Source organism: Zootoca vivipara, chromosome 1, assembly GCF_963506605.1.
Source record: "Zootoca vivipara chromosome 1, rZooViv1.1, whole genome shotgun sequence".
Taxonomy (NCBI): Eukaryota; Metazoa; Chordata; class Lepidosauria; order Squamata; family Lacertidae; genus Zootoca; species Zootoca vivipara.
This window is the reverse complement of record NC_083276.1, coordinates 64,679,218-64,699,424: the sequence shown is the minus strand read 5'-3', so window position 1 is coordinate 64,699,424 and position 20,207 is coordinate 64,679,218. Positions and strand designations below refer to the sequence as shown.

Genomic DNA, 20,207 nt, shown 5'->3' with positions numbered 1-20,207 from the left:
ATTCTGTTCACTGCTTTAAAGAAAATCTTGTCCACAGACACAGTCCACCAAAAAAGTCAGTCATTTAATGAAGAGCTAATATCACAAAATACTCTATATTGGTGGTTCATAACAATATGAGGAACCAGCTGTTTTCCTTCTGAGGTGCACTTCAACCATGGTTTTTTACTTTTTTTCCTGATCTGGGCTTCTTTTAAGAAAGGAAGCATCATAGTCTAGATCGGTTGGCAAAGTTTTTGTGGCTTGGGCCAGTTCACGGTCTCGCAGACGCCGTGGTGGGCCGGTGTGTGTGTGCGCACACACACACACACACAAACGCTATTTCCGGCGCTGATTCCAGTGTGGAGGAGGAGTGCGCAGCTTCCCATTGGCTGCAGGGAAGCCGGCCAGCGTCACGGAAGGCTGTCCCCACTCTGTCCCCACGGCGCACGGGAGCCGACCGAGCGGGCAGCGGGGGTCCATGGGCCGGTTAAACAACCCCCATGGGCCTTAGGTTGCTGACCCCTGGTCTAGATGGATATAGGAACCACTTGTTACACAGTAGAAATATTTGGAGCAGAAAAGGCTGTGGTGCTTAACTTCCAATGGGAATGTTTTTTAAAGTCTTGACTAACGAACACCGAAAGAATGCAAATAATTCGATCACTTTGCAGGCTTACCTTCAGCAATATTCAGGGGTGGGTAGGTGAGATAGAATCCCACCAATTCTGCTGAAAGATGATTGAGAAGGTAGCTCGACACGGTGCCATTTAAGACTGTGCTTTCATTTTTCACCACATAAAAGAGAGTTACAGCCTGAGAAACATTTGATGTGCTCAGTATCTGAAACAAGACCAAAGCGGAGAAACAGCCGGTAGCTTCATTTTGACATAACTTTTTTTCCTGCATATTATTACATTAGTGCACATGGCAAAGAAAAATGTTAATCATGCTGTCACTGTTAAACACACATGCTCGTGGGTGTCTTAACTCCTTGGCTAGACTATCCAGCTTTGTTACAGAAGCAGCTAAGAAGAAAAAGAGTATTTCCACTCCAGGACAAAGGAGGGCTAACTCAGATAGTTTTCATTTCAGAAGGTGCTGTTTCACCATTCAGAACCAGCATAATCCTACAACTCTGTATTCCATATGTACAACCAGTCCACATGTCTGGTAAGGATAGGCATAGGACAAGTATGGGCTGTGCGCCATGCTCATTACAGGGTTGTATTGGGGGGAAAGGTACCTTCCTCAACTATAGCTTTGACCTAAAACATCAAATTAGAAGCACTTGCCTATATTCTATGGACAAGAATTAAAGGCACATCTGCATTGCTTCTTGCTTACAGCATGTTTGTTGCATGCTTCTTCCTGTCTTAGAAGCACATCCTATATCTTACTTAGAAAGTGCTGATGTGTTTGCAGGTATGCACAGGTTTGGTTGCATTTCTGGTATGCAAAGTTCTGCTCCCTTCCAATATTCTGAACATTCATTGCATTGGGATCCCATCTTTTATTAAAGGGTTGCGCAACTGTGCAAACCGTAAGTGGGGCACGGGAGGTAGAGAAACCCTGAAAAAATTAATCGTTTAAACTGAGTCAAGTTGAGAAAAAAGTGGAAGAGGGACAGGGCAGGCGAGGTAAGAAGGACACAACATGTTCCATGCATGGGTGAGTCACAATATTCCATGTAGGGGACTTTCATCAACACAAATTTCTGGTGCCATAAGTCGAGGTGGAGAAAACGTGCCTGTCTTCAGACCAGTGCCATTTTCAACAAGGCAATGCCATGCCCACACAGATCCCCGGATGCTTACAGAGCAGGTTACTCAGGTCAAATGCACGTGCATTCAATTTGCACTGACCTGCGGCAAATATCTAGGCAGACAAAGCTTCCATCTTTTTTGATGTTCATAGGAAAAGCAAAAGAGCAAGAATTACTCTTCTTCACCTTTGTTATTTGAAAAAAGGGCCAAAATATACTAGGCACTGTACATAAATGAAAGTACACAGACACATAGGGTCGTATTCAACGTAGCTAAAGGGAACATTCCATCCGCCCATCATCTCCTCCCAGAAGTCCCTAAATCTGTCCTGGGGGTTCCCCCAACCCCCCAGAGCAGATCTGAAGATAGTGCAGGGCACATGCAGGGGGGGGGCAGATCCTGTTGTACTGGGGCTAATCCTTGCACTAGAGCAAAAATTTTATTGAATACAATCTTTAATCAAGAAACTAAAATAGATTTAGTGAACTTTAAAGGCAAGTCTGTTTCCACTATGATACCAAGAAGCCATTTACTCCATTCCAGTCCATGGCAAAATGGTACAAGCACCCACTTATAAACCTTAAAGCTATTTTTTTCTGCTGGCATAGTTGAAAACAATTTCTCCCTGATCTATTGCTGCATCTCTTCTTGCTCATTCTAATGTATCGTCCAGTTCTGTTCTGTTTATAACCTACCAATAAAACATACCAGCCACATAGCACAGCATACCAGGGTCCTCCTGATTTTGATTATTGTAGGACACAAGCTGTGCATGTCTGGTATGCAGGTGAGGTTAGGACTCTCTTTAAAAATCATGTTATTATTTGGCCACTTATCTGCAGTGCCAGTGCTTTCTAAAGAGCTAAGAAACGTAGGGCAATCTCATGTAATTATGAAATGGCATATCAAACGGAAAAGCTGGTCGGGACATATTGACATGGAACAGACATTTCTGATAAATGAACAACAGTTTACAATGCTGCTTTATCCTGATATAATTTCCATTTAGAATGATAGAGGTAGAAGCCAGTTGGCATGTATACAATCCTTGTTGCATTAAAAAAACTGCATATATATGTGCTATAGTTGAGTGGGGCCAATATGACTACTTATAATTGTGCCTTTCAACTTCTGGAAAATAAATATCTTTATTAACGTGAGTAAACAAGACCCATTCCATTTCACATTATGTTCTTTATAAAATTAACTTAATCTGTAAGGTTTACAATTTAATGTCTGGTTCTGCAAAAAAAAAAAAAGTACAGATGATAAACGTTGGGCTTGTTTATACACCAGCTGCAGAAGATGCAGCCATAAGAATCATTGAGCTATTAACAAAATAACAAATATAAAATATTTTCATATTGGCTGTGAAGTTATAACAATAACAACATGTTTAATAAAAGTTTTGCAAAGTATTACAGGCATAACCCATAAAAGGTGACTAATAAAGTTAAAGAATATTACCTGAACAGTTAACTTGCTACTGGTGTTCAAGACCTTTCTCTCAGCATCCTGAAATGCTTTCTGCAATCTTTGTTCCATGGTCTGAATAAATCTGCATGACTGTATGTTGTCAGATTGACCCACAAACTGCAGTTCTAGATGAAGAATAGCCAAGTGTTTAGTGAATATAAATACATTATTTCGCTTTTGGATAGACCAATCCTGCATATGAAGGGAAGAGGGAAGAGGTCCTTAGGGCAGTCAGGGCAGGAGGTGGGTGTGGTAGCCTTTTCATAATAAGTTATTTTCCCTTTTTTAGTCCATTTCAGACAATGGGTTGATTCTTCCACCCGTGTGGATTCCTGGTTTTGGCCATAGAAAGCATGTTCCCAGCAACTGGGTCTGAAGGATCTTAAGCCATTTCATTCTCTCAACTTGTCCAAAGACAGGCCCTTAGCTACACCAGCCCTGGTGTAGTTAATTCCTTCCCATTATCAATCCCTGGTGACTGACAGTGAGAGCAAGCCTCCTTCCCCAGTGCCTGATTGGGTTTGCTTTTTAAGGCTCCTGATTGTGCCCTTGCAACCATGTCTCCACCTGCCCTATACCTGACATCATATATAATGTAAGGCAGGCATCCCCTCCAGATGTTTTGGCCTACAACTCCCATGATCCCTAGCTAACAGGACCAGTGGTTGGGGAAGATGGGAATTGTAGTCCAAAACATCTGGAGGGCCGATGTTTGGGGGTGCCTGATGTAAGGTGTGATTCAGGTAGGCATGATTAGGGAGAAACAGCCTCATGGGCCAAATGGAGCACTGCTGGACTTAATTAAGCTGTGGGCTGCAGGTTGCCTACCCCTGCCATAAAGTGTGAAGGGAAGGCTCACATTGATAAGTGTGTGGCTGAAAACTCATGATCAGCTAGAAAAATACTGAAATCTGACAGCATTAATACATTATTAATGACCATAGGTGGCAAGCACCATTTAAAGAGAGTTGTTCCCTCTTCGCTCTCACACAATAAGGAATGCTTCAATTAAAATGCTTTGATGCATACAAAGGCAAAGTGTGCTACTGCTTGAGACCTCTTATTTCATGCATAAATTTCAGCAAATTTTATTAAACCTCTTACGATTAATCAACTAAGATTCATTTCATCAAGTGACATCTTGGATTATTTTATCCCCGTTGAATCCAAACAATACTTTTGCTGATACCGGGACACTTACGGTAGGGATTTATACAAAACTGCGTGTTTATGACTTGCCTGTTTTCAGCTGAAAGTGGTAAGCTGGCAGTGGGTCCCATGGCAAGGCTAATACAGCAACAGAATGAAGATTTGGCACATGTTGCTTAATATCCAAGGTGGCATTGCTCACACCATATGCAATTAACATTTCGATAACCACAGCAGGTACAAAAACCAGACTCTCGTGAGTTACATAGTAACCAACTGTCACATTGTTTGACTGTTCCAGAACTTCAACCTGAAAAAAGCACACAGAAAAATAGCATGCATCTGAATGTCACATACCTTTCTTTCTCAAGACTAATCAATTTAAGCCAGGCTATTTAGAGTTGAGAATTGAGAACCTCAGAAAGAGCTGCATAAATGAATAGTGAAATTTAAACCTAAACTTAGCCCTGCATATCCTGCTCCACAAAAGTAACTAAGAATACATAGATGGCTGGAGGAGGAAAGGACGGGGGGGGCGAGTAGAGGGAGGTCCTTTTCCTATCCACTGAACCCCCTGGGAAAATCAACAAATCTGCTGTACTGGGTATGGAGAGTGCAGTTGAATGGGGCACAACTGTGGACAGCCTCAGGAAATGCCATCTACCTTGGACTTGCCCATAAAAAGCCTATCTAGAGTGAGAGATCAGGAGCTTTTCTCAATGTGATACTTTTGTGGGTGGTCTGAGTTTGTTTGGACCCTGGGTGAGAATCCAGAAGCTGAGAGGGAGGGTGTGTCAGAAGGAAAATGAACTGATAATGATAAAGGATTCCTGGACAGTTAAGTCCAGTTATAGGCGACTATGGGGTACAGCGCTCATCTCACTTCAGGAGCCAGGGTTTGTCCACAGACAGATTTCTGGGTCATGTGGCCAGCATGACTAAACTGCTTCTGGCACAACAGAACACCTTGATGGAAGCCAGAGCACACAGAAACGCCATTTACCTTCCCGCCACAGCGGTACCTATTTATCTACTTGCACTGGTATGCTTTTGAACTGTTAGGTTGGCAGAAGCTGGGACAGAGCAACGGGAGTTCACCACTGTTGCACGGATTTGAACCATCAACCTTCTGATCGGCAAGCCCAAAAGGCTCAGTGGTTTAGACCACAGCACCACCCGCATCCCCATTCTTGTAGTATTTTGTTTCAGTTGTCTATTGTTGCTTCGATTTTCCGTATACCGCTTAGCTACGGTATATTTTTAATATGTTAAGTGGTATAGAAATCAAATAATGTTGACTATTCCTCAACCTTTGATCTAATCTACCATTTATTCTAGCCCACTTTTAAAATAGTAATCATTTACACACATGCAATTCAAACAAACATCCCTGTACTGTATGTAAAATGATGAGCAACTAAAAAAAAAGTTTAATTAATAACTAAAGAACAAGTGCAAAATCTAAAGTGCCCACTGCACTTGTACCCGTGACCTCTAAATTTGTTCCCATTTGTTGCAACTAGCCTTGATGCTGGCTTATACACAGGAACATCCCAAGCCTTGTGGTCACCTCTCTCATAGTTCACTAAACAATCTGAAAACATCAACAAGATTTTCTGAAAGAACTCCAAGTTACATGGATGATGTTGGCTTTGCCCTGGCTTTGTAAATTGTTTCATTATTCTTTGTTAGGTAATATATTAATGGAATTTGTATCAGCTTCTGCGCCCTGGTGGAATGAAACTTGCTATTTCCATATACATTAAAAGCTAGCTACTTAGTTCTATTGACCATACCCTAGAGGAAGAGATCGGACCCAGGAGCTTGCATTCCAGGAGAGGAGAGGAGGAAATGTATGAGGAGCAAACAGAACCACAACCACATTGCCCCATTTTCACATACAGAAATACAGCACACACACACACACACACACACACACACACACACACACACAAAATGACACACACAAAAGGAGCAGACTAAAATAACCAGCTTTAAAATGGCCAACTTTCAAACGTCTCATCTTTCAAACATCTCAACAAAGGCAGGTTTTCACTTGGTGCCGAAACAGTTGTAAAGCCAACACTAGTCGTGCTCCTACTGCATCCTTACCAGCACACATGGCCCTTGATGGACTCCTTGGTCTTTTGTGATTGAACAGCAGCCACAGTTCTCATCAGAACCAAGAATTTCACCCACTTTTTTCACTCACTAATTTGGAAAACTACAGAACTGCTTTCTCCCAATCCCACCTCACCCAAACAGACAACTGTGCAGAATTAAATAAGCTTTAGCACCTACGTATACGTTGTTCCTTTACAATTTTTTCTGTGGTAGAAGTTGAAATATTAGCATATTCACACCACCTGAGCCCCGGAACATTAATATATTCCTGAATAAAGCCACTCAAATGTTGTCCCTTCCATCTGGCAACTAAAGTCTCTTGGATATCCAGCAGAGAAATGTATACAACGAATAAAACACCCTTTTCTTTTTTCCACAACAACCTGCCTTATTATCTGTCAGTTAAGAACAACAAACCTGAAATTTTGCCTCTGCTCCATTATCTTCCTCCATGTTTATACTATAAACATGTCTGTGCCAACCCATGCCTGGAGATCAGCGGGAGATGCTCTGTTTCTGGTTTCTCCTATGGGTAAGGTAAATTCTGCACCAGCACAGAAAAGGATCTTCTCCGAGATGACGACCCAACTTTTGAACTCCTCCCTTTAGAAATTAAACTGCCCCCCTCATTGCTGGCCTTCTGACACCGTGTTAAGCTGCTTTCATTCATTCAGGATTTTGCAATAAAGTAAGAAATGTGGGCAAGACATGGATATCACAGTTTTGTCAAGTTAAAAAGTTTGTGCTGTTAAGGATGGTTTTAGAAACGTTCTTGCTGTATTTCATTGGATACTGAAGTAATTGTGTGTCATAACACAGTTACAAATAAAACAAATGAATATATTTAATTTCCTTGGAATTGTACACACAATATTGTTAAACATCTTTAAAATTGTGTTTTCATTGGGTTACTGTTACAGTCTCTAGGGATCTATTTTCATCAGTGCTTGCCCTCTGACAACTCTTAGTTTCGTGTAATTAAGATGGACAGTGATCAAGGTGCCTCAAATCTCCCTCCCCTCCCAACCCCATTTTTAAAGTCAAAATTGTTTTCTGTTAGAATAAACATTAAGCTTCAAATAAACTAATATATAATACATGCTAGAGGATAGACTAACAGGAGTGGCAGCCATTTACTGAACTTCCTAGGCTATTTGATAAGCTGTGGAAAAGCTGTTAAGAACAAAACTATTCCCAATTCCCTCATTTCTGATGCCTTGAGGCCTGCTGCCATTGGACAACTCCCACAAGATAGCTGACAATCATACCTAAAATAAATTAGAAGTCACATCCCATTTGAATTACTCTTATATATTCCACTCAAAAGAGCTGTACTTTCCAATAAAACAGGCTGTCATCATTGCAAAATGGCAACATTTTTCAATCAGAACAAGTAAAAGCTCATGCCCTGGACAGCCTTAAATTCAAGTAAATAAATTCTACAGGTAACTGGTATATTGAAGAAAAATGAGAAATATAAACCTAACCAGGGCAAGAAAATTGATATTAAAGTCATTTTTCTTCCTTGTTCATGGCAGAAGTATAGAAATATTATCTTCCAAGTGACATAAACCTGACTGTAAATGACATATAGAAATATTATACGCTCTCATACTTTCACATACAGCTTAAGGCTGTGGCACAGAAAGACATTCCACCAGCAATCCAAAAATCCAAGTCACACAATACTAATCCTACACAAATAAAGAGATACTCTCCAGAAGAGAAGGGACGGGTGACAGAACGCATCCTTTCAAACATTCAGTTTAGATGACAGCATAGAATGTTTCCATTTATGTATATCAATTTCAGTTCTCAGGTGTTGAAAATGCAACAGCTAAGTTGTATTTCTATGCACATTTACTCATGAGTAAGTCCCACGGAACTTATTCTGAGCAAACTCACACAGGGTCATGCTGCTAAGCTAGAAAGAATTTCTTTTCCATACCAAAGCATTATAAGATTATATAACCTTTAAATGCTTAAGCTATAAAACTATAATGATAGCAGAAATTAAATTTCTTTCAGTCACACTTGAGAAATGGTCCCAAGTGTGTGATTTTCAAATTGCCAAAAGCCCAATTTCTACTGATGGGGATGGAGAAGAGAAATGGGTTGACACAGACAGACAGACAGACAGACAGACAGAAACACACACACACACACACACACACACACACACACACACACACACATTTTAGAATTTAGTGCTCAGTATTTAATTTTATTTTCCTCACTCTCAACAGATAGCATCACAGTAGCTGGCAACAAGAAAGGAAGACACCACTCAGACAAAATTCTACCCATAATACAGTTCCATCAATTGCCCCCACTTTCTAAAGAAAAAAGTGCCAATGGATTATTTGTATACAGTAGATCTGTATGCATGTGTTAGGAATACAATGCAATCTGAAATGCAACAGAGAAATAATTATAACAGTGAGTGGAGACATTTCCCATTCTCTCCTTGGCCTTTGCTCTTAATTTGATTATTTTAAAAAATGACTAAATTTGCTTACTTGAGCATTGACATTTTGGTTGAAAGCTCGTCGCAATGCCTGGGTGAGACCTTTTGTGACATTCTGCTTTAAGGAGTCGCTCAGCAGCAGTCTTCTTGTGTTCAGAAACAAAACTAGAATGCAAAGTTATACATTAGTTAAAAAGCACCCTCTGTTCATTTGCTTAATAATCCTTTTCAAAAGCCTAATGACTGCTCACATAGGCTCTACGAAGCAGCTGCAGTCTGGAAGTGAACTTATGCTTAGCACCAAAACCTTCAAGCCGAGGAAATGCTATTGTTGGGAACTGAAGACAGTTAGTTGCTACTTATTTAAAACCCACACAGGCACACTGAGTCATAACCATACCATTTTTTTCAGTAAAGGATTATCTGGAGATACATTAAAGAAGCATTTTAGCATTACAGATCCATATTAACACATATGACTCAGAGATACTAGTCTGGAAGAATTTGCAAAGCGGATCGTAATAGGCAAATCAACATTCCTGTTGATTTGAAAAGAAAAACAATTTCAGTATGCATTATTAGCCTCCCTGTACAATGTACCTAAAAATAAATCCATACATTGGAACTGTGTTGGTAGCAGAGTGGGTGGGCAGACAGAAAAGCATGGGTTTTCTGAGGGCACGTGCCAATATGCTTTAAAACAGAAGCAGCCAATGTGGTACCCTCTAGATCAGCCATCAGCCCCAGCCAGCATGGCAAATAGTCAAAGACAATGAGAGCTGGAGTCCAGCAACATCCGGGAGGCACTACGTTAGCTATCCCTGCTGTAAAGCAACTTAACTCGATTGCACATTGAATAGTCTACACAAATCCTTCAATACAAATCCCCTGCTTTGTTGCCCTAATGAAACAAGCCACTACATTTTGTATCAACTTCGCCATCATTTAGTAGTCACAAACAGTTCTAGTATTTTTATGACTATAAAAGCAAGCGATGTGGCTAGCAAGAGATGCGTGCATTTCTTGTAACGTAACACAACAGAGGGAGGAATTCAACATTACGCTAAGGTGATCGTTCCATCAGGACAGATATTTTGGCTTTCCAGACAGAACGATCACACACACCCCTCCCCATGCTATTCAGCCAATTCAGGGGCATTGGGGAACAACAAGGGAAGCTCCATTTCATAAGCAGAAGTTCTTCAGCAGGGCTTCCACTGACAGAACTCCACAGTTTAATCCCACACAGAGATCATCAACTCCATTAGTCTAGCTCAGGCATCGCCAAACTCGGCCCTCCAGATGTTTTGGGACTACAACTCCCATCACCCCTAGCTAACAGGACCCCAAAATGTAGGTGACCTGTCTCATACACAGCTATCTGTACTACAATTTCAGCAAGGAAAGTGTCAGGTAAATGTCAATAATGAAGTCCATTGTATCCACGATATTCCCATCTAGAGCAATTTCAAAGGCTGCAGTTAATGTCTTGGCACTAGAACAAGTGTTGTAAATTAGTAATATTAATTCTATAAGTTGATGTGACAAATCTGCTTGTAGGTCCATCAAGTACAGGAAAATGCTCTAACAGTTACCAGTTATTGCTGGGAAGAAATAAAACTGCAATTACTGTGTTTTTAGGAAGGTGTTATACAGACCCCTGCAATACTATATAGGAAGCAGGCAAGGCAGTGAGCCTAAACATATTTACATGCAAGTTCTACGAGAGCATTTCACAGTGGCATGTCATGACACACTGTCTCCTATCAAGATGAGCCCAGAAATGGAGGAAACAAAGAAACCTGTTGCTAGCCACATCACCTACAGTGTTCATGGGGCATCAGCAGACTTCGACATACCACCCCCACCCCCATACAACCTCCCAAGGCCATCACTCATGAAGATGCCCTGCTTGAGGAATCCACATCTTCAGGAGAACCGATGTGCCGTGATCAGTACCAGACCTTCCAAAATCATTCCTAGGAACAGAGGAGGCAGAAGCCCCAATGATCTGAAGAGCCAATTCGACAGCACAAGGCCTTCTACTCCTACTTGTGAGGAGGAAGCCAGGCTTCTCATGCAGTTCAGATCAGGGATGGGCAGCAGAGTCAGCAATAAAGCTGCTTAGTTGAAGGCTAGCCATTACCGAGCCAACAAATGGTCTCTCTGTGACACCTTTGCTGGACAGCTCCCTTCCTAGCTGGAACATACTGATCTCCGGTGCACTGGATTCTTTGGCCTCATTGGTACAGCCACCTGGCAGTGATGGAGGAAATAGGACATGACCACAGTTTGAACTGGGCTGTATGAACTTACAGGAGCAGCAGATGCACTCCACTATCAACAATCATTCAGATTTGCAAAAACTAACAAAGAATCTACCCATCAAATTAGTTGAAATTTAACCTGTGTCATTTATTAAACTACTTAAATAAAAATACCACTACTTGACATTAATATTATGTCTTCATTATGAAATGCAATGCCTCATGATAACTAACCCTCAACATATTCATACCTGTCTTAATGAGAAGGTTTCTGGAGAGCTGGCATTCCAAAGGAAGAACTGTTGTCACATTAGCAAAAGTTGACACTGTTGTAGTAGCAGCGGAAGTATTTTCGGCAGGTGTAGGGAGAAGTCTAGCTGTTTTCGCTGATGCTGTAATAGATGTCAAAGCTGCTGTAATTGTCAGTGGGTATGCAGTTGATGTTTTACTGGTGTCTGAACTTGTGGATTTCTTGGTGTCATGTGTTGTTGTTTCAGTTTGTCTTGGTGCATGTGTTGTGGGGGCTGAAACTGTACTAGTTTTTGTGACTGGAAATGAGCTAGTGGAGTGCACAGGTGTTGTAGACGCATCTGTTGATACAACTGGAAAGGCTGCACGTGTCACTACTGGGCTTAAAGTTGGTGCCATTTTTGTGGCAGTATTATTTTTTGCTAGTGTTGATATTAACGTGCTTAATGCCATCACAGATGGCGAATTTTCAGTGCTCAGTGAGAACAAGGATGAAGTCAGCATTGGTGATGTTGGAGCTGATTTTCCTGTAACTGGTGTTGCTTCTGAAGTTGCTACAGATGGTGTTACACCAGGAGACACAGACGGTAACACTGTAATGACAGAATGGGTAAAGTTGGTTTTTGGCAACAAAGGAGTAGTTAGTCGTGTTTGTGATGCATGAACAGAGGTTATGATGGCTGTGTTAGTGGTATGTGTTTGCAATGGAGTGATCTTTGTGGCTTCATTATGCATTTTAACTGTATCTATATCACTTGTACCTTTTGTGTCCCACCCTCCTGTACTTGTTAGCTGTTTATTCAAGTGAATATTTGCTCCTGAAACAGGGCCATTTGTGAACTGTGTTGGTTTTCCTGAAGTCATGTATTCTTCAGCATTTAATACTGGTGTTGAGCTTAGCAATTCATGTACCAGGCTGTGAGATGTTGTTTTTTTACTGCTAACAGCACTAATTTCCTTATTTACTGGAACAGTTAATTTACCAATGAATTGAGAAGCCAGTGATAGGGGAGATGATGTTGCATAGAAGGCATCTGTTGATGCAAAAAGGTTTCCAGAATTAGTTGTTTGAGGCTTCTGGGACTTGGCATAAGAAACAAAAGGCCATAAGTGATCATATGTTGTCAAAATAGAGGAAAATGCATCTGTGCTAGTAGACGGCCTCGTATTAGCAGCTGTGAAGTCCTCATACACAGGATAGGAATTCTTCCCAAAGCTCGAAGTGACATTCATATTCCTGACAGTAAAATATTCCAAAATATTTCCATGTGTATGAGTGTCTTTTTTAGATTGCAGTGATGGGACTTCTGTGCCCTGTGAGAGAGCACTTCGGTTATTTGGAAAGGATGCATACTGGCCAGAAGATGCTTCTACAGTCAATGGGTATGTGTTAAATTCTGTGAAGCTTTTAGAATTTCTTCCACTTGAAACTGAAGAATTTGGGAGAACTGTTACAAATTTACTAATGGGTGACGTGGCTGTGCTAGAAGGGATTTGTTTATTTACATAATTTGTTTGCTGCTGCAGGCCTGGGACCACTGTATATATTGTTCTTAAAGCTGTAGGGCTCACATAGTCCTCTGCAACACGGGACACATGGGTTGTGGTCTTTCCTGAAGACATACTTATGCCAGTAGATGACAGCCAGCTTCCAGGGTCCCACACAGAAGCCAATGATGTGGTTTTAAAAATCTTTCCTGCATTTGAAGTTTCTAAGATGCCTTTCGAAACTTCTAGGGAACCAGGCACCGAGCTTTCCAAACGTTCTGTTGCTGGAGTAGAAGAGCGAAACATGTATATGTCCAAAGGTGAAATAGCAGTCCTGAAGGAAGTATCAGCTGTATGTAAGGTTTCATGCATTTTAGCATCAGATTCATTTAAAGGTAGATGAGATAAATATTCTGCATGGGGCATCACAGTGGTGGATACCTTCACATTTCTCTCCGCCTCTTCTATTAAGCTAAGCATTGGCCTTCCCACATTAGAATCTGCTAATCGAGAATTTCTAAAATTATTAGGAGGAGATATAAACATAGCTGTGGAGCGAAATTTTAAAAGGCCCCCAACAGAAGTTGGCAAAGATACTGAAAATTTATTGGAGCTGGTTCTTTCAAATGGCAAAATTCTCTTGAGAATTTGCTTGTTGGCAGGAGTTTCTAAAGAAACATTTGTGGTTTGCATTCCTGGTGACTGATAAGGAAATAATCTATTCACATCAACGTTTGTGAACACTGCGTCACTAGCATCTCTGGTGAAAGACCGACGTTGTAATGATCTTACCAAGGCTTCATAGACTATGGGAGGTGTGTTTTCACTGGTTTCATAAGCTGTATTAGAAATCTCTGTTTTTGATTCTGTGGCATAAGGATTTGTTAAATGAATATTGGAAGCAACTTTATCATTTGGTGCTGAAACAGTCTGATGTCCAGCTGCATTGGAAGTTTGATTTGTCCCCTCCATTAAGGAAATGACTTTATCTGCTGGATAAAAAGCTGGTATACTAGTAGGTGCGGGTGCTGGAGCGATCACATTATTTTTGCTTATTGCCTCTGAAATAGCTCCAGTTGGCACAGCTGGGAGAGACAAACTAAAAGGTCTTGGATTTTCAGATACTGCTTTGGAAGAACTTGCAAGTGATGAAGACAGCAAATCAGTCATCATTTTAACTTGTGCAGGTGAAGTACTTAAGGTATGGGTGGCTGATGCAGAAATCCAAGGAATTGTCTTGTTCTCATGAACTGTAGATGATGCAGTTGCATATATGCTACTCTCCTTATGATGTGTCATGGCATCTGGTGGCTTATTCGGGAGCACTGCTACAAAAGATGCTCTGTGAGTGAATCCAGAGAAAAAAATATTTCTGCTAGAATTCAATGGCACTCTGTGACTGGATAATAGGAGAGAAGTCTTGTTGGATATTATTGCATGCAAAGCAGGAGAATGCAGTTTCCTATCTTCTGGGTGTGATTGTGTCCCTGCTGGTATTGTGGAATGACCACTAATCAATCCAATATTATTACTAAATAAGGTGGAAACAGAAAACTCTTTGCCATCCTTTTTGGATACTGCATATTCTGTTGCGCTGGAATTTCCAGGCACTATCGTACTCTGTGGATTACCTAAAGTTTTATTTAAATAATTATTAACTGTGTTTACGCTGAATGAATTTTCTGTATCTGTGGACAAAGGCACTTGTGTGGGTGGCACAGTCAAATTGGAAACAATTATGATATGAGGTGATTCCTTTACCAATGGCAAAGGGGATGGTAATGGAGAGGTTGAAAATATGTCTGATCCCGATGTGATTTCTTTTGAAATGGAGGATGTTGCATATGGAATTATCTGGGATGACACAGTAGTAGTTGAATGTGTCACTGGTGATGATGTGGACAATGCGGATAACACATTGATTTGAGGCAAACCTGATACAATAGTCATTTCGTCAGCATCTTGAGACTTCATTGGTGATTCAGCAGATACCTCAGAAGGTTCTTGGGATGCACTGTTGCCACTGCCTTGATATAGGCTTGGCAAAAACCTAGTTTGGTCCATAGTTCTTGTCCGTGTCTCTGCTAAAGTACTTTTTATTATCTGAAGCAGATTGGCATTCTCCAAGGCTTGCCTCATTGAAATGTCACCCACTGAGGAAGACTCAAGTTCTCTAGAAGGCCATGTTGGTGATAATATAGCTCTCCAGTTGGTAAAAGACTCTGAAGAGGGGGCAACATTTATCTGCTGTTGCTCAGTACCTGCAAAATAATACATTTGTATTGAATATCTTACAAATATCTCATCTTCAAATAATACAACACAACAGATTTTCTTAGAAACAAGGACCCAATTCCCTCCACCCTACTCAAGGTGGAAATGGAAAGCTTGGTTAGGGAACTTGTGGCCAGGGAAGACTGGATCAAAATACAGTTCAGTGTCTTCTCAACAGTATTTCAATCAGGTATATCATACAGTAGCTATAGTATATAGCATAAATAGTGCAGATAGATAGAAATATAGATTTATATAGTAGCTATAGTATAGCACATAGTTGGAAACTAGGGTCCCCATGGTGTATCTTCTTTGGGAAGGTAGAATGAAAAACAACTTCTTCCATCCTAGGGAAGGAAAAGCTTCCTGTCAAGAAAATAAATATGTAAGGTTTTTTGCAATCCTTACTGATCTCCTTCACAGAGATATTGAAAGGGAATTGGGATTAGCTTTCTAAGAATCTGATAAACTACCTCCTTCTGGCAGCACACATGGAGGCGCGGTTACATTGAAAAAATGTGGGTGGATGTACTATTCAAAAGTGGTATGAGACGGCATGGAACTTGGTTTTGATGGATAAACTTACTTCTGCACACGGTAGAGTGATGTGTGCAGGAAAAAAAAAAGATACTTTCAATGCTGATTGGTTTATATTTCTTTTATTAACTGTCACCCAGAGGAACCTAGGACACTCCCCCCCCCCCATAACTCATAGATCTTTTTGGCTTGGTTATTTAACTTAGCATGCTGCTATTATTTTCTGCCTTATACACATCATGACTGTATTTGTATATGGTGAACAATATCCACTATTTGTTGTTTGTATTGTTTCATGTTATTATTAATAAAAAATATATTGTAATAAATTAGGAAACTTTTGACAAGATACCATCAATTTCTCTGGCATACAAACGAAGGTTTAAAAAAAAGATAAGAAGGGTAAATTGCACCTGAGGACATGAAGTTCCGCATGTTGACAGACCATTCTGAAAAGATGTAAACCAAGGTGGCCCTATACCTGCAGTTGCAATTACCACTATTCTTCATAAAAAATGCAAAGGCTCAACCATGCTGCGCTTGACAAAACTCCCAATGTTGCTATCAGCCATAGTGTGTCAACATACTGTATTAAGTAAGGAGCTTGGGGTTAGTAGTAGATACACAGAGGGAATAGATGCTGACAACCAAGCCTCAGTGCCTTGGCAAATGACACAGGACAGGAATAGTGTCAGTCTTGGCTGGGTTCCTCCATGGAGCAGCTGTAGGTGTTTATCTTGCCAGCCTTAATTATGTGCACAATTACATGCAGGCAGGCAAGGAAAGAAACCAGGGATAAAATGAGGGGAAAGCAAAGCAAAGATTAAAATGAACAAAAGAACTACATGTACATGCATACATAGGAACACACACACACACACACACACACACACACACAAATACAGTTTGAAGAGTAACAACAAATTTGTTGCACTTGAAATATATAAGAGGTGGCCTATCGGGTTCCGTCAAGCATCTCACAATACATTCACACATACTTTTCCATTAAGGGTTCAAAACATATTCACACAGAAGTAGACAGAAGAAGAAAACTTTTCGATAAAGATGAACGTTGGAAGGTGAAGGACAGACAAAAGCAAGTATAGTGGTGCCTCGACTTACTAATTTAATCCGTTCCGAAGGCACCTTCATAGGTCGAAAAATTCGTAAGTCAAAAAGCGCCATTGGAAACGCAATTTCCCATAGGAATGCATTGGAAACGGAAAAATTCATAAGTCGAAGCAACCCCATCTAAAAATTCTTAAGTAAAAAAAAAACAATCTAAAACCGCCACAGTTTCCGTTCAGATGTCGAGAAATTCATAAGCGTGCGGCCATTTGCCCCACTCGTAAGTCGAAAAATTCAGTTGTTGAGTCATTCGTAAGTCGAGGTACCACTGTATACTTCTTCACACAGCGCATAGTTTAACTATGACACTCGCTCCCACATGAGGCAGTGACGGCCACCGACTTTGATGGGTTTAAAAGCAGATCAGACAAATCCATAAAGAATAAGGCTATTAATGGCTATGAGCCACAGTAGCCATGCTCCACTGTCAGAAGCAGCATACCTCAGAATACCAGTTGCTAGGAATCACAGGTAGGTAGAGTGCTGTTCCTCTCAGGTCATGATAGTGTTCTTCCCACAAGCATCTGTTTGGCCACTGCTGGGCTAGACGGCCATTGGGATCTGATCAGATCCCAATCTTAGAAAGTGGCACAGGTCTGGCTCCGGGAGAGCAGTATGACCAACACACACACACACCCCAGAAAAATGTGCCCGGGGCAATTGCCCCAGAGCCACACACTCCACCCCTATATAGGAGATGTTGTGCTTCAGAAGTACATTATTCAACTCACAGAGGACAACATGGGGCCTCGAGCTTAGTGCTTCTCTCCATGCTTGTTTTTACATGTGAGTAATGCCTGAAAAGGGGTTTATTCTCCAAGGTTTGGGACATAGATAGATAGATGGATGGACAGATAGATATTCATAGTGCTGGGACATTCTTGTCTCTGCACCATGCTACAATACATGTTCCCACAATTTTGTGGGCATCTTGCTAAAATAAGCACAGGAATTTTGTTACTGCAAGCTGCTAAGGGATTGGAAGGTAGCAGATGAGGTAGGGAGCAAGAGGGAGAGAGGGAGCAGGTGCAGGAGCTACACCACCACCTCTGTTAAGTTAACCAGTTTTGTATGCTTCCATGAGAAAAAACATGTTCATTGAGTTTCTCTTTTATTGGATTTACTACCTGCCCTGAGTCGTTATTGGCGAAAGGCAGCCTAGAAACTGAACAAATTCTGATAATAAATTTGAAGATAAAAGCATTTTCGCAATATCTGCTTTCTGAGTCCAGCCTTTGCTTCAGGCACGGCTCTTCTGAAGTCACCTATCAGGTATCCAGAACTGCACTGAGCAGCCAGTTATCAAAGCTCCACATTGTCACGCATGTACAGAAGCTGGAGCAATGCTAAAAGGATCAGTTGAGGAAACAGACATAGAAAACAGGCGTAGCTCAGAAGTAGAGCGAAAAGAACAGGCTATGATTGTGCAGTACCAGGAAAGAAGATGGGAAGCTGCACAAATATGTGGGACAAAACATTTGATTTGAAATGTGCTAGCAGCAACATGGATACACTAGCTCTCTAACAGTATTCACATTCAAATCAACAATAACACAACTTGGTGAGCTTTGAGCAACAAGCTAACGAGGGTGAGATGTCCAGTACTCGCAGCATATCCTGGTTTCCAAGAATAAAGATTGTGTAGGCTGCTGCTGGTCCAAAATGAGGATTACACACAACTTGGATACATAAAAGTCATGCTGCACTATAATTAGAGACATGTTTAAAAGACCAAATCAAGGCACAGCTCCTTTCATATGTACACATTCTGTCAAGTTAGCAGCCCCTAAAAATGACAATTAACGCAGTTAACAGTCTACAACAGGAAACAACTTTCACATTTTCATTGCAAAGAAACCAAAGAACAAAACCTACAGAACATAAAATTAAAAATTGTCCAGAGACTTCAATAGTTACCGTATTAATATCTTAGATTGTATCATATACTGTTTTGTTGGTATTTAAGAACTGGCTTCATATTAATAAATAAATTGCAAATGACTGCAGATGCAGCTTCTGGGAATTTTTGTGATTGAGTAGAAACAACTGATCTGGGCAGAACACACCCAGCAGGAGCAATTTGTTTTCACATGACCTTTCAAGCCTATGGCACCATAAGGAAAGATTTCACGTAACTTTTCAAGCCTATGGCTCTGTAAATAAAGTCAGCCAAGGTTAATCAAAAATGCAGCTCAAAAGATTGTGTGGAACAAATGCTCAAACAACAGTACTGTAAATTATGAATCAGCTCTCAGTCCTGGAGCTTGCCTTCACTTGATTCATTTTCAGGAAACATAATAAGCATGTTAGAAAACTACTCTGGAAGAATAGGAGATCGTCCAGCAGTTTGTTATGATAAATGCACACACTTTTCTCTTCCTGCCTGAATCAGTACCTCCTTCCCCACACCACAACATTGAGGATATTCACAAACTTCACCAACCTGGGAAACCTTTATTCAGCCGTCCTGTGAATGGATGAAGGGCAATCAGGATTCTATTTTAAGCTTAAGGGGTAAGCCTTCTTCTATCCCATGCTGTTACTTTACAAAAGAATGAAGACTTTGCAACTCTGGTGTATTTTTATGGAACGCTTTCATATTTTAAACATATGCTTCCATTCCCACCATCACTACCCTCAGTTCCAGTACATTAAAAAATGGCATAATTAAACAAATGCTATAGTGCTAGGTGGAGTGACATTGTTTTTCTCACACGTGAATTCCACAGACATTCTGTTTTTATGTATTCTAAAAATAAGTCAGGGCCTATACACTAGAGAGACTGCCTCCCCTGATCTCTACTGTCAGCCAAAAGCACTTTCTCAATTGTACATCAAATAAAATCCCCTTTCTGGGTGCGTGGTCTTGGCCAAATTCAGAAATGGGTAACTCCTTAAGCCATGTTAGATTTTATAATTAAATCATCAATGAATAACTAGAGGCAAGCACAGAAAAAAAACTGCACTTTGATATGTCTCCAAAGCTTATGTTTAAAAATAAAACAAATATATATTATTGTACTGTACAAGGTATTAGTAGCACAAATTATTTACTATGTTATAATACTGCCAAAATGATACACCATGGGTAATGTCACACTATGGCAATCTAGTCCTTATGGATGTGTGGATGTGAATAGGATTAATAATAAAAACTGCAAAATGCCTCCAGGGTAGAGTCTTCTGCCAAGCTCACAGCCCATCCAGAACACACGAGAGTGTGGCATAAAGACTTTATCAGCATATCTGGCTTCATCACTTGTGAATAATGCGATCATCTCAAACTCCTGCTGTTAAAAATCA

The 20,207-nt window shown here is 40.6% G+C and overlaps 1 protein-coding gene across 2 annotated transcripts in view; it reads right to left on the bottom strand.

Annotated features, from left to right (window-relative positions):
• KIAA1549L (KIAA1549 like) overlaps window positions 1-20,207 on the bottom strand; it is a 148,907-nt gene that overhangs the window by 64,191 nt on the left and 64,509 nt on the right. The window contains exons 2-7 of one of the 2 annotated variants that reach the window (XM_060275442.1): window positions 14,900-15,226; window positions 11,480-12,070; window positions 9,014-9,126; window positions 4,461-4,680; window positions 3,213-3,346; window positions 660-822 (exon numbers count right to left, since the gene is read on the bottom strand). In XM_060275442.1, the coding sequence (XP_060131425.1) occupies window positions 660-822; window positions 3,213-3,346; window positions 4,461-4,680; window positions 9,014-9,126; window positions 11,480-12,070; window positions 14,900-15,226 (1,548 nt within the window). Of the gene's footprint in view, window positions 1-659; window positions 823-3,212; window positions 3,347-4,460; window positions 4,681-9,013; window positions 9,127-11,479; window positions 15,227-20,207 lie in introns of both variants that reach the window. The other variant, XM_060275441.1, reaches the window with a different exon arrangement.